This window comes from Hippoglossus hippoglossus, chromosome 8 (genome assembly GCF_009819705.1).
Source record: "Hippoglossus hippoglossus isolate fHipHip1 chromosome 8, fHipHip1.pri, whole genome shotgun sequence".
Lineage (NCBI taxonomy): Eukaryota > Metazoa > Chordata > Actinopteri > Pleuronectiformes > Pleuronectidae > Hippoglossus > Hippoglossus hippoglossus.
In genome coordinates, this window is record NC_047158.1 from 12,587,296 (window position 1) to 12,611,038 (window position 23,743).

The window sequence follows — 23,743 nt, forward strand, 5'->3', positions numbered from 1 at the left end:
TATGAGGTGTGATCTCAATCCGCTATTTAAAGGGACAAATACATTTGTGACTGCAGTTTGTTAATACTTCTGTACAATTACTGCTGATTAGTTGTGAAGCATTTTATCATGAAAGATACTGCAATTTCGACCAGACGGCACAGACATCACCCGTGAGTGTGAATGTCTGTACCATACTGTCAGTGGTCTGTACCAAATTATACAGAAGACCATCCGGCAGACATTTGCATATTTCTTTTCAGCATACATATGTCAATGCCTCATGGTGACGAGTACATCTTTCATGAATGTCTCAACAAAATGTCCTCCCCTGCAGTCGGACAGCTTGGGAAATATTTTAATCTGAATCAAAGTGATGGACTGACAGAGGGATACAAATGTCACACTATTTGATTATTATTAATATTGGTGACATATCCTTGATAAATGTGTGGAAGTTGTATTACCTCTGCTAAGGAGGTTATGTTTTCACCTCTGGTTTGTCAGTCAACAGGTTTATGCAATAAACTACTGGACCAATAACCACAAAACTTGCTATAAGGAAGCTGCGTGGATCAGAGAAGAATCTATACGGCTCTGTTGAGCTCTACTGAGTGCCAGTCTAGTGAATGAATCTGGAATCTTCTCTTAAAAAACATTTTCCCCCACTGGGTTTGTAGTGTGAAGCTAATGAGGTGTTTTATAAAGATGTGATCGAAAACATCGGACCAAGTGAATCCACTTTATTTCAGCATGAACAGAAAAAAAAGGAGTTTCATTTCACCGTTGGCAGCACAACATACTACTGGATATTCACTCTCATACGATGAAGGTTACTCTATCTTGGCAGTTACTAATAAAGCTCTGTTCAGTTAGACAAACAAAGGGATATAAGAACTGGGGTTAATGAAAATGCAAGAGAATTCAAAATCAACACAAATTAGTCCTCCCCACGTAACACTAAGTTTTAATCAACCTGCGTCCCTGAAATTCAAGTACGTGTCCCTTCTGTATTTCCAAAAACACTTATAGCATTTTGACACAAAACACTGGCATGAAAATGAATTAAACATGGACACTACAGGGGTATATCAGGCAGTCCATACCCAACATACTATATTGTCATCTTTCTGCAGCATGAACCTGAGAAACTAGAACACATAACACATCAGTATCATTACTTAGGTTTTCATGGCTGTGACCAAACAGCTGCACTCCAGCTGTTGTCCTGAATGAGCTCTGCCAATGAAAGAATACTGCATAGTCACATGCAGTATGCGTTGAGAGCACAGCATCCTGGTTTAAACGTTATTATCAACACATCTCCTTTGGTACTCTGTGTGCAACAAGTCCAGAAAGCATGGAAAAGACAACGCAAATTCAATAAAATGTCATGAATGTGTCAGGGTGAAAATTAAAATGAATTACACTGCATACAGTACAAGCGACACAAAAGTTTTGTACTAACAGGACAAAACTTCCTTCAAAGTCATACACAACACAATATGGATGATGGGTACACAGTTGTAGCGATGGTAGATACTTGTGTATCCAAAACAAATGAGCTGTTAAAAGACCTACCTCTTACATAATTAACCGTCATGTAGATAAACTACAGGTCTATTAGAAGAATGTAGATAAACCATTAATATTAGAAGAAGAGAATTTCCTTCTCAAACAGAGAAACTGTCTCTGTTCACACCTTAATCCTAATATAGGTTAAAAAACCAAAGCAGAGAATTAAATCATTTCAACATGCATCAGTAGACATTCAATTATCTGAAATAGTTTTAATAAAACATGCACTTGTCAAAGTGTAGGTGTGCTATATCTTGAAAAACAACTTCTGATTCCCATCACTTGTCTGTGCACATGTGCTAACTTTCTGGAGGCCAAGTATGAATAACGAAATGTGAGAATGGATTTTTAAAAAAGAACAGAACTTGTGTAACAGTGTATTGTATTTTCATATTATGTTTGGAACCGTCATCAATGTGTACGGGGACGTTTACACAATACATTTTAATAAAGCACTGTTGCATTTTAACCAAACTTAATTTTAAATTTAAATTTTTCAATCAAATTTGTGCTTTTCTATGCACAGCCTCTGCATAGTATGTTTTAACATTAATAGGTGCATCATTGTCAGCTGTATAGCCAGTTACAGTTTATAAATGGGTCCCATCAAAAAGTCATTTCATGTAAAATTGAAGAAAAAAAAAAAAAAATCGAACTATTCACACTATGTGCTTTTGTGCTCAAATCAGCAAGCAGCTCCAGAAGGTTTTGAGGTACGACCAGACACTGAAGGGACACATCAAGGCATAGCATGAGAGATGGATGGAGATGATGTGCTAATAGTCCAATAAATCCTCCAAAGATCCAAGGATATTGCCTGTCAGCTTCCCTCTTTAGCAATGTGCAATATTAAATTAACTTGGACCCCTAAAGAATGTTTGTATTAAGCTATGAAATGGTCTCAATCTCCTTATTCGCCTTCCCTCAATGTTTCTCCTCCCTCTCCCTCAGCAGCAAAATGACAGGCTGGAGGCGGGATCACATCAGATACCATGCAGCGAATCCAGCCAGAGCAGCAATCCAAGTCGCCAACAGAACCTGTCCTGTTGGGTGTCGGAGTACGGCCATGGCGAGTTGACAGGCATATGCCGTTCCGCTCGACGCCGCTGGAAGCACAAAAAGAGAAAACAAACCTTAACAACAACAACCTCACAACAGTTGCTCATAGCAGCATAATGCATACAAAGAGAAGTATAAAAACCTACTCATTTTGGCAGCATAGTAGGGACATTTGCTGATGTCACCACCCGTTGCTCCGTGGACAGGCAAGCCAGCATCTAAAACATCCTCCTGGATGGTTTTCCCCATCTCTTCCAACTCCTCGAACACCTACCAGCACAAACACACATGCATATGTATTGTTATCAATGTTGTTTAGTACTCAAAGTATCATCATCATTTACCAAACTGATATAAAAAACATCGCAAAAAGGCAAAGACAAATGCAGTTAATAATCAATACAGCCCACCTCGGTAAAGGGCTGGGCGATAAAACGATAATTAACGCAAAATAACTTTTCCTTGATAGAAATATAAGACACGGTCAATACAACGTCGATAGAACTCATTCAATCCATATCACACAGTTAATCATAATGAGAATAGAGCCACGCCGAACCAATCATGTGGCTGGATTAGAGTTACAGCCACGTCAGGTTAGGTTGATGCACACAGCAGCCGGCAGCAGCACATGTGCTAATGTTTGGGCTCCTGTAGCCTGCAGCCTGATTACTGATTTCATTTACCTAATTTAACCACGTCACCATCACCACCTGGGAACAAATCACCCACCAGTAATTCCAAACATAGCTTTTCTATTTTGTTGACCTACTTTCCTCCTGCACTGCCTCTCACCTCCATGTTGAAGTTGAAGGCTTTCACAGCCTCCCCCACGAGCCTCTTCTTCGTTTCCGCGTCTAGTTCCAGCTCATTCATTCGGCTGCGGTACAGCTGCTTGAAAGCTTTGGCACTGTGGATGGCATCAAACTGATAGAACTCCAGGCCCTCTCCTGTGGGAGGAAGCTTTAAGGCCCTCTGCGCGACTTTCTTCAGCACCTGGCCCCCAGACAGGTCCCCCATGTAACGGGTGTAGGCGTGGGACACCAGCAGCACTGGGTCCTCCTGTCCCACATGGTGGATACGGTCCACATAGTGCTGGGTGGCCTGGGAGCAGCTGACCTGGCTCTGCCATTCTGGACCATAAAAATACTCAAGGTCACGGGCCAGAGCTTCATGGCGATTCAACTCTGCAGGAAAATAAAGCGGGGCAAAGTGGGGGTGATCCTTGTTCCTTTCGATCTCCTCCTCCATGGCCTTGTAGGTGTAGTAAAGAGCCACGGCGCCGAGCTGGAGAGTCAGGAAAGAAAAGTTAGATATTTTGCTTTTCTCCTTTTAAATTGTTCTTTGTTTTCTCTTTTACTTTCATAATTTATCTTTACACTTCAACATTTTTTCCAAACTGACCTTGAAGAGCTCTTTGCGGATTCGTCCCCTCAGGAAATCCTTCACAAACTGGGTGTTCTCCGCCTTTTCATGGACCTCTTTGGTCCCGGCTGCCAGCACCTCAGACAGGTCTTCAGGACTGGGGAGAGGGAAATAAAACCATAATAGGAGCTATAACATGTGTTTGACAGAAACAACCTGATTCTTCTGTAATGTTATTCCACATTGTCCTATGATAGACGGCAACACGGCATTTACCTGAGGCTGTCCTCTTTGTCTTCATACACAGGCCCCGCTCCATTGGACACACTCTTTGTCTCCATACTCTCTGCTGACATTAGTGGTGTGTTCTTAGTGAAAGACATAAATGTAGCAGTATCACATAAAAAAAAAATAATGGCATCAGATATATTTAAGTTTCAGCATTTTTTTACTCTATATATGCGATTTAATCTGAAACATATATATACACTTGACTACATTGGTACAGTTCGGATAAAGGTATTTACAATTGTACCTCGTGTAAGATTGTATAATGTATCCTAGTTTCCTTTGTTTACTGCTGTCTAAAAGTGGCCATGATTATATAACTCTTTGCCAGAATAAACAAGGGGACAGCAGAGAGTAGTCGCTGTGGTTCTAGAGGCACAGACTACTGCACAGGTTTTGTACATCACAGCAACAACAACACAGAACAGGCTACAGAACATAATGTACCCCTTATTTTTTGTAGAAAAACAGACTGCCACAATACTTTTTAAATTTCCTTTTGACGGAAATCATAATTTAAAGGCATAGTTCACCCAAAAATTAAAATTCACTAAATGTCCCCTGTGGTACAGGTGCGAACGTGGCTTCAGGGCAGGATAACAGATGCGATTAGGCTAAAAACATGGTGTAAATTACGTCTTTTGGAGTAGAATATGAATGTCTGGGTTTACGGACACTTGGATCCCACCACAGGAGCAGTATGGAGGCATTTTCTGTTGTTTTTCTGTTGTTTATTTAAGGTTTTAAAGAATCGGTCACCAGTTACTTCAACTGTATTGGATTTGGCTGCAACGCTGTTTACCCATGAAAATCCAAAAGTGTTCTGTGGACTTAAACCCTCCATCGGCATAGTGGCGAGTCGATAATGAGTAAACTTCCATGTTTGGGTGAACTTTCCCCTTAATGTCACAAATAACAGATAGAAAAGTCTCTTATGTTCCAACCCAGTCTCTGTTGACCCTTACCCAGGAGGAAGCAGTGATCTAAAGAGAAAAGGGGGGGAAGCTGATGTCACCCCACTCCTATTCACTGTAGCTGTTGATGTTGATGATGATGATGATGATGGTCAAAAGAAACTTTCCTTCTGTCAGTTGGTTGAGTTGCTTGAAACCTTCCACCTCCTTTACTCTGAAAGGGACACAAGGCAACGTGAGATTTAAAGCTGATCATTGTTTACAGGCTTGTCAACAACATCCACACACAGCCAAACAAAGCAGCTCGGGCCCTCCAACACCAACTGGTGGATGTAGCTGGTCAGAGATCTGTGCTTGGGTATCTACTGAATTTAACCAAAAGCGCAGCTCCTTGTTTCTGATCAATAACAACACTGTCACGTCGCCTCTCGCTTGCTACGAGCACAATTCTGACAACAGCTAACTTTACTAGCCAAGTTAGCTAGCGGCTGGCTAGGCGTTGCAACAAGCTAGCAAACTCGATTGAGGTCTGACGAGCGGCGTCACACTTTGTCACGACGGCGACGCGTCTGCTCGTCCGTCCAGTTCAGTTTCTGCGTCGCCACATCGGGAGGTTCTAGCTGCTGTGTTGACATTGAGCTCAACTCACCTTCACACCGACACGGTCCGTCCACGACTCACAGGCTGGAAGCGGATCTGTGCCGTCCGACTGCGCCTCCTGTCGGCCCGGCCGCGGTCAGGCGCTGGCTCCCCCTGCAGAAAGTGCTGAGGAGGCAAAAAAACCCCCCAAAAAACATATACACCAGCACAAAAGTTTTCACCTCTTACACAACAAAGAGCAACATGGAGTCACGCTGTGTTCACAACAACACGGAGTCGATGCGTTTCTCAATCTGCGTCATTCTCTGTACTCTGTGCTCTTGACCTCTTCCTCTTCTTCTTAATAAGATAAGATAATAAATCCTATATTAGTCCCACAATTGTGAAATTTGCAGTATTACATCAGCAAGAGTCAAAAAGACATCAGCAAGCAATAAGTAACATGCAATACTTAAGTGTAAGGAATATAACACAAATATATAGAAATATAGAAACATATGAAGGTAATTAAACTAGTATATACAGTGTAAAGACAGGAAGAAGTGTGAGGATATGTAGAGTGAATGGATTGCACATGAACCGTTGATATTGCAAAACCGATGAATATAGCACAGTGAATATTGCACAGTTGAGACTTAAAGGTCCAGTGTGTAAGATTTAGGTGAAATTGAATATAAAATAATCCTAGTGATGTTTTTTCTCTAGTGCGTTTCATCTAAATTGTCCAAGTTGTTGTTTTCTTTACCCTAGAATGGGCCCTTTATGTTTAAATACTTTATATTTACATCAGGAGCGGGTCCTCTCTACGGAGGCGGCCATGTTTTTTACGGTAGTCCACACTGGACAAAATAAACACCTTTTGAGTTTTTATGACAACTGAAGGCTACCACAGGTTCTCTTTCATGTTTTGAAGGGGAGGGGGTGAGGTGAGGGGTATTCAGCTGCAACATGCAACTTCACCACTAGATGTCGCTAAATCCTACACACTGAACCTTTAAATTGTTAGAGTGCAGTCCATAATAATTGTGGTGTTTTTACTAGGAGCAGAGCTGGTTGTATAGTCTTACTGCTGCGGGAAGGAACAACCTGTGATACTTCTCCTTCAGACACTTCTTCTTCTTCTTACTACTATTATTACATTTGTCACTGTTCCTCTTCCCCATTATAAACCAGGTGTAATTTAGTCCTGTGTGATCTAGTCTTAGTCTTGTTATAAGGACTTCCTCCCTTCTGTTCCTTTCTATGAAGTTCTTGGTGATGACTGAGTTTTGTATTTTATTATATCTCCGTCCTTTCTCGTCCTCCTCCCACCTTTTCTGCCATATCTCCATTCCTTTCTTCTTGATTATTGCTTTTCCTTCTCCTTTGCCAAGTGGAACCGATACAGATTTTTCTTTTTTAAGCGCACCATTTGCTAACTTATCAGGATATTCATTTATTTTTCACTTGCACAACAATTACATTCAGCAGTTGCTGGCAATGAAATGCTTGGATCACAGGGTCCCTTCTAGCCATGCTCCAAAATATAACAAGAGCAAAAAATTATAATAATAAAATAAAAAATAAAAAATAATAAAATATACACCTATATATAGATTTTAAAACTAAAATAATGTATGTTACTACTGAGTAGACTGAATGACCGAGTGACAGATTGGAGGGGTTTAGAAGTCTCATGGCCTGGGGGAAAAAACTGTCTCTGAGCCTGGTGGTGTGAGCCCTGATGCTGCGGTACCGTCAGACAGATGGCAGCAGGCAGAACAGTTTTTGACTGGGGTGATAGGGGTCTTTGATCATCGTAGGGGTCTTTGATAATAATGTGAAGTCTTAACAAACTATGGAACAGCTCAACAGGGTAATGTAGATTGTATACTTTTAAAAACAGCTGCTTTCCAAACAGTCTGTGGTCAGCTCAAATTAAATATCGCGATTAGGCAGAGATTCTGAGGCAGTTTCAAAGCTGTGACAACTTTATAATAATAACATTATAAACTTCTTTGGCGCTTATTTTACAAAATGCATAGAAATAAAACAACACCGAACTAAAGAAGACAAATTTAAGTTTGTCTTCTTTACCTGCATACATAACTAAAACATGATTTTATGGACAGCTAAACAATTGCACAGCAGATATGTACAGACACCACATTTTCTGAAATATTAATGAAGATGAACATATACAGTGCAGTTCATACAATTATATTTTGAATATAAAATGTTTAAACATTTTGGTTCTAACAGATATGATATCGAGCCTATAGTTTATACAGTCACTCTCAATTCAATATTTTCCTTACAAGTGTGTTTGTAGACCTTTGAGATCATTTAGTAGCCTACAGCAAAGTCAATTGTCAATCTAATCTAAAATGAGCTCCTGAAATTAACAAAAACACGGCTGCTCCATTTACAAAACCCTAATTTCTCCCACAAGATATGTGTCTAAATCTTTGCTGCCAAATAAATTACCTTTTAACATCACCCGGCCGCTGTTGCTCTCTGAGGACCTACTGGAATTATTACAAAGTTGTCATTATTAGAAAACCACATCACAACATTAGTGTAATCATTTAATTGTCTCTGTTATCATAGTTGTTTGGTTTTTGAATAAGTATTTAATAAAGCATTGATATAAAGAGACCATTCTTTCTTTTCTTTCCTCCTTTTCAGAGGGCTACCCGAGCACAACATTGTCAAATAGGCTGTTGAATTTAAATAGATTCATTGTTTTGCTCATTTAAAGCCCATTGTGTATATGTCAATGCAATGTTTACAAATATACAGAATTATAAGACTGCATCATGCAGGTCTTTAGAAACAGAGGCACCACTGAGGAGCCAACTTGTTAGGCTCATTCTCAGTATGTTTACCTACTAAACTTGTCATATATAACCCTTTTTCTATAGTAGAGCTTCACTAGAACTTGCTCAAACTGAATCATACCTTTCTCTCCAGCGTTGAATCATGACATGCTGCTCTGGCCCTCTCTGGACAAACAACACATGCTTCCTTCTTTACAAACATGTTGTGCATGTACACCACAGATCATGGTTTCATAATGAGTTTAGCAGGTGTCCTGTGTACAAATGATTCATGCAGGCTGTTCCTGATTTATGAACAAGGTGGTTGTTTGTGTTGCTTAGCTGATTGGTCCATTAGTGTTTGACTGAATGCAGTGTTTGTAGGCATATCTGTGAGTATATTGTTTGTGTAAATGCATAGATAAAGAGAGAGAGAGAGAGTGTGTGTGTGTGTGTGTGTGTGTGTGTGTGTGTGTGTGTGTGTGTGTGTGTGTGTGTGCGCGCGCGTCAGACAATCACAGCCTGCATTGTCAGATGCTTGGTTGACCCCACCCACCACCCCCACTGTGCCACTGAGCCACAGGGGGCTAGTGTGTGTGTGGGGGGGAGATGAGCTAACAGGATGATTCACTTCCCTCCAATGGGGCTGCCAAGCTGTCGCCATTACATTATATTGCTTTGGTAAGAGCCTTGTGTGCCACTGATGCAATTCAATGAGAGGAGGGAGTACTAGGGGATTCAATACTCTCGCTCTGGTTTGATCAAATTGAAGCAATATCCTCTCAGATGCTAGTTAGTCCATTTATGGATAAGAGCCTCGATAAACAATGTTTGACAACATTCAAATATTGCATCAAAAACACTAAATAGCGGGAGATCTTTTTTGGATATAGCAATAGGCATCTGTTGTTTGGATCTATATGTTACACTATGCTACACAAAGCAGTTAAACAACAACAAAGTAGCCCAAAAGTAGTCATATTCTTTCCTTGTTTTAAGCTTCACTCACAGGCAGTTGCACCACACTGTAAACAGGCTACTTGACTTGGCAACATGTTTACTCAATTTAATGGACGATGTGAAATGATCCACAAAGCTCTTACGGGTCATCACTCAACACTTGTGGTTTATAGATAGACTAGGTCACATTCATGAGAGCAGTACATGGAGAGATTCCCAAACAGAGGGCAAAAAGAGTAAGTGTTCTCATAGTGGTTATTGTGCCATTGCAATATGAAACATGATATTATTATTATTCTTATTCTTATCATTGTTGTTGTTATTATTACTGTTGTTATTATTATTAGTAGTAGTGGTAGTAGTAGTAGTATCAATATTATTTTTATTATTATTAGTTGTTGTTGAAGTGGTAGTAATACTATCAATATTATTATTGTTATTATTAGTAGTAGTAGTAATAGTAGTGGTATAAGTAGTATCAATATTATTGTTGTTATTGTTGTTATTACTGCTATTATTATTAGTAGTAGTAGTAGTAGCATTAGTAGTGGTGGCGGTGGTAGTAGTAGTATCAATAGTATTGTTATTGTTATTATTACTATTACTATTAGTATTAGTAGTATCAATATTATTATTGTTATTATTATTTTGATTATTATTATTAGTAGTGGTGGTATTAGTAGTAGTAATATTATTATTGTTGGTATTGTTATTATTACTATTATTAGTAGTATTAGTAGTAGTGGTAGTAGTAGTATCAATACATATTGTTGTACAAATCTACTTCTTTATCATAGTATGGTGTTAGACGTGGTTGTGGCAGCTGTAAAAAAAAAAGAAAAATACACGAGGCAGCTGTGGCACCTCTCGCGAGAACTCGGTCATTGTAAATAAATCAAAAAAGTTTCTTGTTTGTCGTGCAGGTTGTTTAAAACCATTGCGACATTTAATTCTAAAGTTACAGCAGCGTCAGAGCGATAATTACAATGTAAAACATTTATGTTGTTTTGCTCTATTCTAACACCGAGGAAGAAACGTGACTTCCGCATCCGTTACTTTTGACTTCGCGGGTCAACCCGAAGCAGCTCGCGTCACCTCGTCGTTTCTATGGAAATACACCGGCGGACCACGTGTTTCACCCACTTCCGCACGACCCTGTGGATTCTTTAACTTGTACAATCGTTGAATCGGTGTTTAAATCGAAACTTTTAACAGTCGGTCGATCGTGTCTGTCGCCATGTCAGTGCTGTCTGTGGTTGAACAGGCGATCAAGTCCTGCAAAGCGGAACAAACCAGGATCCACGACAGTATTCAACTCTACAGGGAATTATTACACAGTTTGTGAGTACTATACTACACTATACTACACTATACTACTACTTTGCATTTGAGTCATCCACCACACTGTTTGATTTGAGCTTCCACTTCTCGTTTACACGAAAAAAAAGAAAAAAAAAATTAAATTCACTTCAAGTCAATGCAGTGCTATGGGCCCTAATGAGGTTAAATACATAGTATGATCTGTCATGCCACGGGGATAACTGGTGCTGTGGCTTAGTTGGTTAAAGCGCCTGTCTAGTAAACAGGAGATCCTGGGTTCGAATCCCAGCAGCGCCTTTTGGTTCGTCACAGCAGGTGCAACTCTTTTGAAAAACTCCCTGTTCAATGTTGCGACATGTTAACACATTCTTAACCAACAGCAAAAAAAAAAAATTCAGCAAAACTAATGTGAGGATGTTTTGGAAAAAGTAAATAATAGTTTTTATTCATCAATTAACTTTGTAGTGAATCTCTATAGCATCAATCCTTCCTTCTATATATATATCAGACGTACCAAGGGCGGAAATAACAGCTAGAACAGATGTGGAAGGTGAAATGTAATATGATCCCTGTGATAGTAGCATAAGGGGGCTCAAGTTACCTCCCACAGCCTTTAACAACATGTAACAGCCTGTAACAGCCTGTAACAGCCTGTAACAGCTTGTAACCCCTTGGGTTAAACTGGGAGAGTGGATCCAGCAGATCCCAGATAAAACATCTGAAGCCACTGTCCAGAAAAGTGCATTCCCAGGAACAGCCCCGATACTGCGCAGGACCCTCAGACTCCCACGACCCGAGCTTGAGAAAGACATACCAGTCCCCTGTGTGTGGTGCGAAAACAATTATTTTTATTTACTTTTAATAAGGATATCAGTACTTGCCTATTAACACATATGTTTGTGCGTATATTACATATATTATGTTGCTGCTACTACTACTGATGCCTACGTTTGCTTAATGTGGGCCTCTTGGTTATTTTGAGTCTGTAGTCACATGAATTCTTTTTCCACAGAGCACCACATCACAACTCGAGCTTTGAGGAGGCAGAACATTCCGATGCTGCAGCTACAGGTAAACAACAACAATAAAAACAAACAGGACAAAAAGCAGAACAAAAAGGGAAAACAAGTCTCAAAGTCTCCACCAAGAAAAATGCAACACATGTGACATTATTTTAAAAAATATATAGTATTTTTGGTTAATGTAGCCTCGTAGAAAAGATGACAACACACGGTCACACTTCTCTCTTGAGTGCCTCCCACGTCCTTATTTAATTGTGCTATCCGTGATTTCTCTACATTCACTGTGTGCCCCTAAATGACTGAATGTTAACGACTCCATGCAGATGCTTTTGATTGCATCAGAAATTATGCATCTCAAGAGACTTACTGGTTAAACAAAGTTTAAATAACTAAACTATAACCACATGTTTCTTTGGTGCCGTTCCTCAGACACAGATACCGCACCAGGGGAGAAGGAAGATATAGAACTGCTTGAGCAAGCTCTGGAGAAAGCTCTTCGAATCCGCATCGGCTCAGGAGCCTCTGTAAAGGACCCAGACGGAAACAAGCCAGCTCGGCCTCTAAAAGATGTAGCGGAGTCACCTGCGTCGTTTACAGGAGGTCGAACAACCGTCAGATCGAGCTCTAAATTGGCCAGTCTTGACAGAAAAGAGCACCAAAAACCTGGATCATCCGTATCCTCCACACAAGGCTCCAGGCCCTCAGCTTGCAACAATCCTGGAAAGCCAAACACAATCAAGACAAACCATAGAAGCACAATCCAGAAGCATCCTGTCTCGTCAGCCGAGGTTGTGCATCACCAGGCAGCGAGGAAATTGCAGCAGGCCGCTTCAGCCTCGGGAACTCGCATCTCAACCTCGCACTCTAAAAACAGGACTATTAAAAGCGGCGTGCTGAGTGGTGGTGACCCGGGCAAAGCTGCTGCTATCTCCGCACCTCCTTCAAATAACACACTGCCTTTTCCACACACACACGAGGCTGCGGCTCATAGTTTGCTTCGACACGATGGGTATGTTTTCACACAGGGGGACTTTAATAATGGTGCTTTGTCGGTCACAGACGAAACAGGTGCTCCGCTATAATCCCTCTGTTTGCATTCGGCAGAAAAACGTCTGAGCAGATCACAAAATGGAAATCTTTAAGGAACAAGCAAAACAGGTTGGCTGAATTAGATCTGTGGATTTTATGAGAATACTACTCTTTACGCCACAGTTTTAGTTTGGCCCTAAGTTTTCTTCTCCGTGTTATCTTTAGGCTGTGGGAAAAAGTTGTTGCCCTACACAGGAATCCTGTGCCTGGGAGGAGTCACTTCATGGAGAGAATGAGAGATACGGTATCCTTCCTTTTTCTAGTACAGCCCATCACAAAGGGCCCGAGACATGTTTTCCATGCTGCGTAATGTTGAGCACTCAGTTCCACACCTGCTGATCACCAATACCCAGCTATTAGAAATCAGTATGTTTCTGAACAAATTTGAATATAGCACATTCTCTCATCGGCCTGAAAATTAGTAAAGTATAAATGAATAAATAAATAATTACCTGCCTACTCATCTGACTTTAGACTGAGTTAACCCTGCCTACCTAATTTACAGATGGACACAAAAATAAATAAATGTAGAAGTACAGTAATAAATAAATGAACAGATTAATAAATGTAGAAATACAGAAATACAGAAATGAATACATAAATATAGTGTAGAATAATCAAATTAATATTGGAATGTAGAAGTAAATATATACATATAGAAAAACAGAAACAAATAAATAAATACAGTTATAAATAATTTAGAAATACAGACATTGCCTTATTCATAACAAAGTCTATTTATTTTTGTATTTATGTATTTAATTATTTATTTCTGCAGTTATTTATATATATATAATTTAGAATAGCCAGTGTCTCATCCATGACCATGTTCCTTTGATCCCTCTAGTTCCCCGAGGATTCGCCGTGTGGCAGCCCAGATCAGACCGGGGCTCCGGCCGACAAGCTGACTCATCGAGGGCTCGACCTCACACATCACTGCCGGACGAATGAGCTTCTGGCCAAACCAACCCCAGAAACCACCTTAGTAAACGGTAACTGGCCTGAACAGAATCACACAAGCATGGAGGAAAAATAAGGAGTCGAGGAATGATGAGAGATTGATTCGATTTGTGACACACGTGTGTGGGTGAGAAGATGATAATTTGGGAAGAAACTGCAAGGGGAGTTGGCAGGAAGTGAATTTATGAGAGCTATTTAAACTGATATATGAGTGTTGAGCTTTTCCATCTGCTGGTGCTCAGTGCCCTGGACTGACCATTTGAAATATTCCTGTAATTGTTGCAATAACAGTGACCACAAACACAGAGCAGTTCAACTAAAACACCCGTGCTTCTGCTGCAATATCATTTATTTTATTTATTATTATTGCTTTATGTACTTCTATGCCGGTTCTAGGAAAAACAAGTTCCAACAGATTATATGTCAACGTAACCTTTGCTAGGCGAAGACGTTCATGAGCCAAATCAAGAACATCATTAGAATGATTTATTCCAAATAACACACTAAAATAACAAAGAGGAAACTGCTGGAGAAATCACGACCCTGCGTTTGACTCAGCAGTGTTTTGAATGATTACTCACTCTCTGTACAGATGGTATAATTTCCACTACCTCCACTGATACTGTTGTCATGACACTGAATGTCCAGAGATTTTTCCATTTCGCACCACTCAAATGACTGTATCACCTTCAGGAAAGGAGTTTTGTTTACGTTCACCAGTTATTTATTGTGATGGATGTGGCGTGCTAATGAGCTAATGCAGCCTCTCCACATCCCGGCATATGGAAAATGAAAACAGAGCTGCAGTGAAACCTCAGCGCCAGATCAGTACTTTCCTTGGCCTCGACAGATTCCCCCTCCCCGCGACTATGGGCTTTTAAAGCTGTCTATCCTGACGTGGCTAGGCGAGGGCCTGGCTATTTAAAGCTGAGGCAAGCAGGAAAACGTTTTAGGGTACGGTTGCTCACGCGCACACTCTAAAAATAACTGTATTTTTCGTCAGAGTTGGAAACACGGGATCGATGGAGGCCGGAGGGAGGTTGTCTCCCCCTGACTATAACCTACACCACGGAGGCAGAGCTGCGAGAGGTGGAGAAGCTGAGGATGCGGGTGGCACTGCTGCAGCAGGAGATGAACCTTGAGCAGGTCAGAGTTGTGTTATCAAACCACCTTTATAAACTATAGGTACTCGCATACTTGATTGTGCTCATCTTGGAGTCAATGAAGTCTAAGAAATAATGCACTGAGAGACTTTTCTTCTCTGTTTCAGGCTCTGTCGGACACAATGTCCCCTCAGCTCTTATCTATAGCACCAGGGCCTGGATGTCCCAGCGCCAGTGTGCTGAGAGGCATGTACTCCCTGCTGGGTGAAGGAGGGGAGCGTTTCCCTGCCACAGTCCTGGACTGTGAGCCTGACTGACCACAGAACATACAGTAATACACAGAGTTACCAGTGCATGAGGTACCCTGTCCATTCCCAACTGTGTACATAAGAGATATAAAATATTATACACACCTCTGAGTATAATACAGCCCAGACACTGTCAAATAAACTTGAACATAGCACACATGTATATATCACATCTTATTTTTCATATCATATCATATTTATACTGCACTAAAATAAGATTCATTGCAGAACCAGTATTTTGGTTTGCTTTAGAATCAATAGTGGTTGATAATTCAAGAACATTTTTATACGGGAATTAAAAAATGTCTGTCATTATTGTCAAGAAATGTAATTTGCCGTGACTCTATTTATTCAGTGTCTCATTCTGTCTAATAACTTGAATGTCTGAAGACTCTAATAGTTTATTATCTTTCCTTCTCTGACTGTGAAGTAGTGTACGTACAATTTTGTCCCTGTCCTATTAAAATCATGTACATACTCAAATACATTCATGTTTGAGTTGAGCTAAAAAAAAAGCCCTGGTTTCCGTATTGTGACAAATTTGTTTTCAAATGGTTTGTTTAGCTAGAGACAAGATAATGTTTTCAGCCCGTAAACATTGAGTCCTTTCATGTATCTGAAATATTCAAAAGAAATCTCCTCTGGACACAAACAGCCATTGCCAGCAGGGGGCAGTCAACTGACAGAGGAGGTCACACAGGCAGGTGAGTGATATCAACCACTTGTGTTGTCATTACTATTAAATCATAATCAATTAATGAATCCTCAGTTGGATCCAATTTGTGACCTAGAATCACACGAGGAAACGGGACTAGTTTTCATTAGATACTGTCTGTTTGCCACAAGACGGACCTGCACCTCACCATATACATTTGATTTCCATGCTGGGCTCTTTCGATCTGGCATACGTGAATGATAAGATAGTACATATGGAGCCCGCACTATGGAGACCACACATCCCTGTGATGTGTGAAAACTGGTAGTCGTGTGATGTGAGGGTGTATGTGAGATGCTGCAGGGCTTGGAGAGCTTGAAAAGACTCGTGCCCACAGATGACGTGTGGATGGCACGGATTTGTGCCAGACTGGGCGACAGGTGGCGCTGGGTTCACACAGCAGGACGTGGGTGTTTGAGCCCGGCTGCACCAGCCCTCATGTGCACACAAACTCGGGGACACGCACACCAAAAGCTGTTGGACTCACAGAGACAATGTGCTTCGGGGCCTGGCTCTCTGCATGCTGCAAGCTGGAAATGACCTGTTTCCCTGAGGGGAGGAATAAAAAGCAGATTATAAAAAAAATGACTATTTCAGCCTGACATTGTCTGTGCCTCAAACAGCAGGAGGACAATAATTCAAACAACGGCTCTAGGCTTAAATGTGTCTTCGCAAGGCCTCCAGTATCTCAACACTGTTTCACCATTGGTCGATTGCAGCCAATTGCTCTCTACAGGACTGTATGTCCCTGCAGTCCTGGATCAGTGTGTGTGAGCAGAGTAAAGGAGGCAGGGATGCATCCTTGAGATCACGTCAACCCTACACACAGGTCCCAGAGGGAGTTGCGCCTACGCAACTCAGCCTTCCTGTGACCCGCATGCATCAGTATCTGCCTGGCTCTGGCTGTCACCAACAGAGCCTTTCCCCTCCCATCCCCGTGGCCTGGCCCTGCCCAGGTTACCCATGTCTCACGCCTCTGTCCCATTATTCCCACGCCTTGTTTTGTCATCATGGCAGTTCGTCAGAAATTCTACTTTCCGTGGGAGACTCTTCGATTTCGTTTCCCTGACAGTGCTGCTGTATGTCAAACACACTCTCAAAAAGAGAACATCAACAATGAAAACGCTCTGCTTTCTCATACACAGACCTTCCTGCTTTCATTTACCACAAGACTGGACTCCAAGTACAAATCCACAGAAACGGAACAGTGCCTCCAAGAATCCACTTCTCTCACGTCTAATGAGCTCTAACATCTCTTTTCTCTTGGTTCAAACCTTCACAAAAACATTCCTCACTTTCCCTCTTCTGCTCATCTAGAGCTGTGTTACTGACTGGGCTACAGCAGAGATCATAAAGTCACTGGTCATCAGTTAGACTGCGGTTTGGGTTTATTATTTGACCCCACAGCCACTCAGCCGCTCTAAGCCAGCTTCCTCTGTCAAGTTGTCTTTTCTGAGAAGACAAAGTCTTAACTAAAGAGCACTTGTCCTGTTCCAACGGAGGCATGTTAGGCATTTAAATGAGAACACTAGTTAGCTCTTGAAAATGGTAATGTGTGCCTTGTGGCCATTATAGAGGAACAATCCTTTCACTTTATCATCAGGGGAAAAACCTGTTACCAAAATGAAGTCATGTCAGTGTTTTATAAATAAAAATAATTTTAAAAAACCCCAAACTATTCAGCATCACATCATCACAATTTTCCATGTACGAATAAGTTTTGAGAAAAGGAAGTGTTGCCATAGTAAATCTGCTAATGCCTGCAGATAAAAACAGACATTCAGCTGTGTACACACCTTTATCTTTCCCCGGCGTGTCTTTTCAGATGTAGAGGAGTAAGATTAGTGAGTTCAGGGAGAGCAAGCTTTCATGATTGATTTTCTTCGATCCTATCGGGGGATTAACTTGGTCGCCTTCCATTCGGAAAGGACTGGCACCAGCAGCGTGTGTGTGGGTGTATGTGTGTGGGTGGGAAATGTGTGGGGGCCATTTGTGTATTTTTACACGAGTGTCTTTCTGTCACGTAGGGGGGGGAATGCTCATTAGTGTATTTACAGTTTTATTACAGAGACAGCATATGTGCATTATTCTCCTATACAAACCAGTGTCTTCAGCGCGTGTACGTAAAAAGTGTGTGGGTGGTTCGAGGATTTCTGTTTCTGTTGACTTGATGTGGTGCAACAGCTCCTGTGTAATTGCCATATGGATGTGACACATATGTGAAGTTGCAGTGCAGGGTGAGACGCCTCCTCCTCTCATTAAATGTTCAGGAAAAACTGCGTTCCAGTCTGAAATATTGAGGGATCCCCCTTTATCCCCTCATTTCCAAGCAGCAGCGGGTTTCTGTGTCCCCCAGGGGAGGCTTTTATACGGGAGGAAAACAAAAAAATAGCAATTGAGAGGCAGTGATGGGGAGATGAAGACAAGAGGGAGCATTTTACTCCCCTCCCCCTTCCTGTGCTTCATCAACCCCTTTGATCAACCTCTATTCTCTGTGCTTCAGTGTCGGACGTCACCCAGTAGAAGACCAATCGGAAGCGCTTGGACTTCCCCATTTTTCTTCCCAAGCTCCACCCCCTCTGTTCCTTTATATATCCCCCATCACTACATTCAGCAGAGTGTACAATGTGCTGCCAGAGAGCCAGCAGGCAGCGTACAGAGAAACAGCCAGAGAGGGAGGGAGAGAAGGGGAAAGTGTGAGTGGATTTCCGCGCTGACTTCATCTGACACACTCCAGCCATTCCCGCTTCAGTCATTTCTCCGGTTTCACGTAGACCTCCTTCTCCTCCCCTCTGTCTCTCTCTCTCTTTCTCTGCCTTTCTCTGTCTCTGTCTGTTTCTCCAGGCCAGACTGCAAACGTGATCCAAGAGGCCAACGCTGCAGCCGGGTCTCCGGATCCACCAGCCCACACCATCGAGATGGGCTGTACAACGGGCCACCTGGCATGCCAACCTCAGCCCCAGACCGGCTCCGGGCAGGACAGTCAGGCCCTGGAGGGCGGGGGTGCCAAAGTCCCGGACGTGCTGTCCTCTCTGGAGCGTCTGTCCCAGGCCACTGGAGGCATGGAAAAGTCCTGGTACCGCTGCATCTTTCCCTTTGGAATCATCTCTCTGGTGATCGGTGTGGCAGGAACGGGGGTGACTTACACCTACAATGACCTGCCTCAGACTAAAGTGGTGTCTGTGGTGCTACTTGTCATGGGTCTTCTGTTGTTGCTGATGGCCACTGCCTGTTGGACTGCCCACAAGAAAAAGAGGAGGAAAAAGAAAGAAGGAGGGTCATTCACCTCTGAGCAGTGTCCCCTGTGAAGCACATGGGGAAAACAGTTATAGGAGCTCGAAAGCAGAGACATACCCAAGGCTGGGAGCTCATGGGTTGGCTTGAGAAGCAGCCACTTCACCTCCACCCTGTCACAAATCCCCTCTATTCCTTTTTACAGAGTTTGGCTCAGCTCATACCGGAGAGAAGTTGGACTGAGAAATCATTCAAAGTGGAAGGACAGATAGACAGGGCGCTGAGGATCTGTTTAGTCTGTAAGGTTTGGACCATTCTGGCTCGGCAATGAGGGATCACCAATGCCTCACACGCTCTTTTATCATCAGACAGCAGGTGTCCAGTGTCAAAACAACCTCAGAGGAGACACACACAAATATGCAGTGCACACTGCGTGCATATTTACACGCACAGATACATGGCCCTTGCAATCCTTACTCACATATGCGGTAGCAGTCACAGTGGCAGCTCGCGCCGACACCCAACACGCTATGCAGAGCTGCTGCTGGAGTCAGTGCTGGCGTCACTAGGCACGTCAGTCGCAACATTCCTCCGGCGAGGACAGGTGACTCTCCAAGAGGCCAGAAGTGGGCCAAAGACGGCAACTTGATACCCAGCCGAAAGAGCAGTGCACCCGCGTCAGGGACCAGCGTCATTCACTCGTCCTGTGACACCGCAGCAATGTGTTGGGGGCTTTTTTTACGCAATGGGAGAGTGGAACTTGAGTCCAGCAGGATCTTACTGGCATCTGCGTGGACGATGAGCTGGAGAGGCCGGAGGACCTACTGGGGAAGTGGAAGTTTTTTTTTTCTGTGCTCAATAAAGATTCTGTTGAAACTGTTGGACCTCGAACCTCGAACCTCACTGCGAAGGAAACAAAAAAAATTTGCACAATAATGGCCACGTCCATGCCAAACAAGAGAAACTTTTATTAAAGCAACATACTCTGAAAGGCCTTTTGTAGCTTCAGCTCCACATGTGCGTGGCACTGAGTGACTGTTTGCCCTCCTGCCAGGCTCGTGTCTACGTGGGGCACCCCAACTCCACATAGGGCAGACAAGGATTATTGAAGGACACTGCCTGAGGGGACATGCCACTGTAGGGACACTTTGACTGATCCTGCTCCCATATGGCCCCTCCCGCTTAGTGCCTTGAGCAAGCACTCATGGAAAAAGGCTCTGTCGCATTTCCCTTTTTCCATCTGAACTCCTGAGAATTTCCCCCCTGTCTCTCTGTACCCCAACAGCACTCTCTCCATCCATCTCATTTACTCCATCCCCAATTTCTTTTTTAATCCATCTCCTATCTCCATCACGATATAGCCCAGGAGAAAATGTCTATAGCCTTTTGACACAGAAATGATGACACACACACACTTCTCAGCCCCACTGTCATTTGTTTTTTTTCTCTCTCTGCGCCAAAGAAAATTGATCATAATTCATTGAGTCAGCTGCAAATCCCATTGTTAGTCTAAAAATATGGTACAAGCCTTTTCTCCTTGAATACTGATTCCCGTTTGTGCTCTCAGTGACTCTGGGGGTTTCCCTTTCCTACGCTTTTTCCTTCAGAGAGAGGCGGTGAATGTAGCTGCGCTCGGCTCCCCATCTGTGAATAGGTGCTCTCTGTTGACGTGCGTTCTCACAGGATGAGACACACAATGGCATTATATCCCTGTCGTAAACATACTGGTTTCTGTCAGTGAATGTAATGTGTGATTTAAACGCAAATCATGGAAGGAGACGGTGCGATGTACAGAATGTATTGAGTCTGAGAGGAGTCAGTGCCGGTAGTCTCCAGGTGAAGGACTGTACTCGCACTCTTGAGAATAATGATCGATCACTGTTTCATTGATTCTGACCACCAGACTGGTGGCGCTTGTTGTCGTGTAAAATGTGTCTATGCATTCAGTGTTAGCAAGTAACACACAATGCCAAAGACTGTCATGAAGGCCAGCTTGGCAATTATAAGGCTGCAATTGCCTGCCTGCTTCAATAGGCATGCAGTGGAGCAGTCCACTCTCACACCTTTTTTTAGAGTGCACTTATGACCTGCTGTATACTTATCATCAGCCATTCTCTGTATAGTCAATGGGGAGAAGGAAGAAATAACGAGGTTGTTGTGTAGAGGCAGACCCGGGAGCTTGTTCTTTTTACTGTTATCTGGGAGTAGGGAGTCGTCCCTGTCGGTAAATTGGGGTCAACCATCCTGAACAGAGCAGTTTCATGTGAAAATGCTGGATGTTCACAAATTAGGCCTTAGTGAGCCTTTTTTTATATGATCAAAAAAGACATAACATAGATTGGCCTGTATTTGCAAGCACTTTTCTTTAAGGTAGATGACAAAGGAAATGCTTATAAAGAGTATAAATCAGTTTGTTTTTTTAAGCTCGGCGTGGTGAGATCCTCTGAACAGTGAGACAGACAGAAGCCCCATACATTACATTAGATTATCACAATGACTGCGTCGCAGGCTGTGTCACTTCTCTATCTCCCAGCCTCCCTGTCTGTTTCCGCTCCCTCCAGAGCAAGGGATCACCACGCTCCACAATGTTAAAGTTCAATTATTAACAAGATCAATAATGTGCAGTGTTTAAGAAGGTAGACAGACGAGCTGTGGATGTGACTGCTCCTCTGTCTTTAGGTAATATTGCCTCTGTTAGAGCTGATTAGCCCTGTGCTCGGTGGTTTTTTTTTTCTTTTCTCAGAGATGTTTTGTAGCCCAGTGATCCAACGGCCGAGAGAACAAACGAGAGTGAGAAACGGAGCCGGCAAAAAAACGAGACAAGGAAGACACACACACACTTTTGCTTTGGCTCGATTATCAATGCAATTGTCACATGTATAAGTACACATGTAGTACATTGTGGTGGCATTATTGTACCTGCTATTTTTTTGTGCCAATGTTTCATCACAAAAAATTGATGGCACGTGACCAGATCTTTTTTTCTGTTTGTTTTCGAGATGTGAAGTGATTTCCCTTCTGCCTTCTGAAAAATATAAAAGGGAAAATCTACCTCTGTGCTGCGGGGGAAACACAGTATGTCCCTCACCCAGTAGACAGCCATGTTGTCTTGCCTATGCTGTTCGTCACTCTAGTGGGTGACACATGAAACACGTCCGTTTGTGCGCCCTCTAATATTTGGTGCTGTACATATGACTATTTTATATTTGTACTGTAATATTTCTACTTACATGTAAATTTTAACTGTTGTATTAAATAAATGTTATGTGAACACCTCAGTCTGTGATGCTCTAGTTTGTATCTACTTTACTTTGGGAGTGATGCTTTATCTTGACAGACCTGGAAAGACCCCCATCCGGCTAAATATACAGGAGACAGATGTATGGCATGCAGATTTTTTATTATAATTGTCACTGTACTACCATTAAAATTGAACATTAACTTGGTGGACTAGACCACCTGAGCTTCCCCTGTGCTTGAAATTTCGATGCTGTATATAGACACATTGCCATGTGTTGCCCTGCCAGCTTGGATGACTTGGTCAGAGACGTGTGGGATGCTTTGGTTGTTATGATAAACAGACTGGTCGCTACCAAGCAGAATGTATGTCACCCCCTACTGGCAAAAATGATAAAGATATTCTGCATCAGAGGTTTGTGCAACTGGAAAAACAACCCAGTTCCCCAGTTTATTTTATGTCTAGAAACTATTTTCATCAGTGACTGTGCTGGGAAACCACTATGGGTGTGGGGGGAAGAGTGCTCGGGTCTGGATGAAGGGTGGGGAGGCCAGCGGGGTAAAGTGCAGATGGTGTGGAAGTGGGCAGTTGGATTGCTGGGGTCAGCAGAGATTTACAGGAAACCAGATGGGAGCAACTCATCCGCCTCTCAATCTCCAGGACTTGGCTTCAGTCACAAGCATTCAGCGCTGTTTTGCCTTTTTTATTTTGTATTACTACTCTACAAAACTGGCATCAGTTTAAAAAGCAGACAAACATGACTTCATTTGGTCTGGATTCAATCCATCTGCAGTGTGGTTGAAATAAAGGATTACTGTATTTATTTTTTCCCTCAAACTCCTGATCAATAGCATCTGTGCAGAAGACGGCTCAGCCTACGTGTTTGTTTAGCCACTGACTGCTGTTGGCTCCGAATGAAACCTTTACTTTAAGATGGAGTCACCGTTATGCTCAAACAACTGTTACACACGTCTGGATAGACAGTCAAATGAAATTACAAACGAAAGGAAATTAAGAACAGTCACAACGTTGGTATCTTAATAAAAACTACTGAGATGAGAAGCTGTGGTATTAAATCACGAATAACACACTGAACACTGATTATTTCTGGATGACATAATAAAGCAAACATTTTCTTTAATCCCCCATGATTCATCCCAATCACTTCCCGTCTTCTCTTAATTTTTCCTCTGCTGTCACTCTGTTTCTTTCA

At 42.4% G+C, this 23,743-nt stretch overlaps 2 protein-coding genes and 1 non-coding gene across 8 annotated transcripts; 2 read left to right on the forward strand and 1 right to left on the reverse strand.

Moving 5' to 3' along the window:
- Positions 1–440: 440 nt before the first annotated feature.
- hmox2b (heme oxygenase 2b) lies at positions 441–5,980 on the reverse strand. 4 transcript variants are annotated; one of them, XM_034593648.1, is made up of 7 exons: positions 5,833–5,980; positions 5,235–5,397; positions 4,258–4,349; positions 4,021–4,138; positions 3,412–3,903; positions 2,707–2,886; positions 441–764 (listed from the first exon to the last, which is right to left on the reverse strand). In XM_034593648.1, the coding sequence occupies exons 3-6, from the start codon at positions 4,335–4,337 to the stop codon at positions 2,707–2,709; spliced, it is 870 nt and encodes a 289-aa protein (XP_034449539.1). In that variant the 5' UTR covers positions 4,338–4,349; positions 5,235–5,397; positions 5,833–5,980; the 3' UTR covers positions 441–764. The 4 variants fall into 4 exon arrangements, with proteins under 4 accessions (XP_034449539.1, XP_034449538.1, XP_034449535.1 ...); XM_034593647.1 differs by lacking the exon at positions 441–764 and adding an exon at positions 1,382–2,663 and having other exon boundaries at positions 2,763–2,886; positions 4,258–4,330; XM_034593644.1 differs by lacking the exon at positions 441–764 and adding an exon at positions 1,382–2,663 and having other exon boundaries at positions 2,763–2,886.
- A 4,599-nt stretch (positions 5,981–10,579) lies between these two features.
- Positions 10,580–22,073, forward strand: LOC117766119. 3 transcript variants are annotated; one of them, XR_004614666.1, is made up of 10 exons: positions 10,580–10,882; positions 11,874–11,932; positions 12,313–12,892; positions 12,988–13,041; positions 13,138–13,216; positions 13,820–13,964; positions 14,936–15,078; positions 15,203–15,394; positions 18,562–18,754; positions 18,903–22,073. XR_004614666.1 is itself a non-coding variant. In XM_034592830.1 (9 exons), exons 1-8 carry the CDS (start codon positions 10,779–10,781, stop codon positions 15,350–15,352), a joined length of 1,314 nt encoding a protein of 437 aa, XP_034448721.1. In that variant the 5' UTR covers positions 10,580–10,778; the 3' UTR covers positions 15,353–15,394; positions 18,562–22,073. The 3 variants fall into 3 exon arrangements, 2 of the variants coding, with proteins under 2 accessions (XP_034448721.1, XP_034448722.1); XM_034592830.1 differs by having other exon boundaries at positions 18,562–22,073; XM_034592831.1 differs by lacking the exon at positions 18,562–18,754.
- Positions 11,085–11,158, forward strand: trnat-agu. The gene has a single exon. It is a non-coding gene; the product is annotated as a tRNA-Thr (tRNA).
- Positions 22,074–23,743: the final 1,670 nt, after the last annotated feature.

Coding starts and splice junctions, on each gene's coding strand:
- hmox2b (XM_034593644.1), bottom strand. CDS start 4,337: ATGTCAGCAGAGAGTATGGAGACAAAGAGTGTGTCCAATGGAGCGGGG. Junction 4,139..4,257: donor GACAAAGAGGACAGCCTCAG/GTAAATGCCGTG, acceptor CCCTCTCCCCAG/TCCTGAAGACCTGTCTGAGG. Junction 3,904..4,020: donor TCCGCAAAGAGCTCTTCAAG/GTCAGTTTGGAA, acceptor CTGACTCTCCAG/CTCGGCGCCGTGGCTCTTTA.
- LOC117766119 (XM_034592830.1), top strand. CDS start 10,779: ATGTCAGTGCTGTCTGTGGTTGAACAGGCGATCAAGTCCTGCAAAGCG. Junction 12,893..12,987: donor AGTTTGCTTCGACACGATGG/GTATGTTTTCAC, acceptor TGCATTCGGCAG/AAAAACGTCTGAGCAGATCA. Junction 13,217..13,819: donor TGGAGAGAATGAGAGATACG/GTATCCTTCCTT, acceptor TGATCCCTCTAG/TTCCCCGAGGATTCGCCGTG.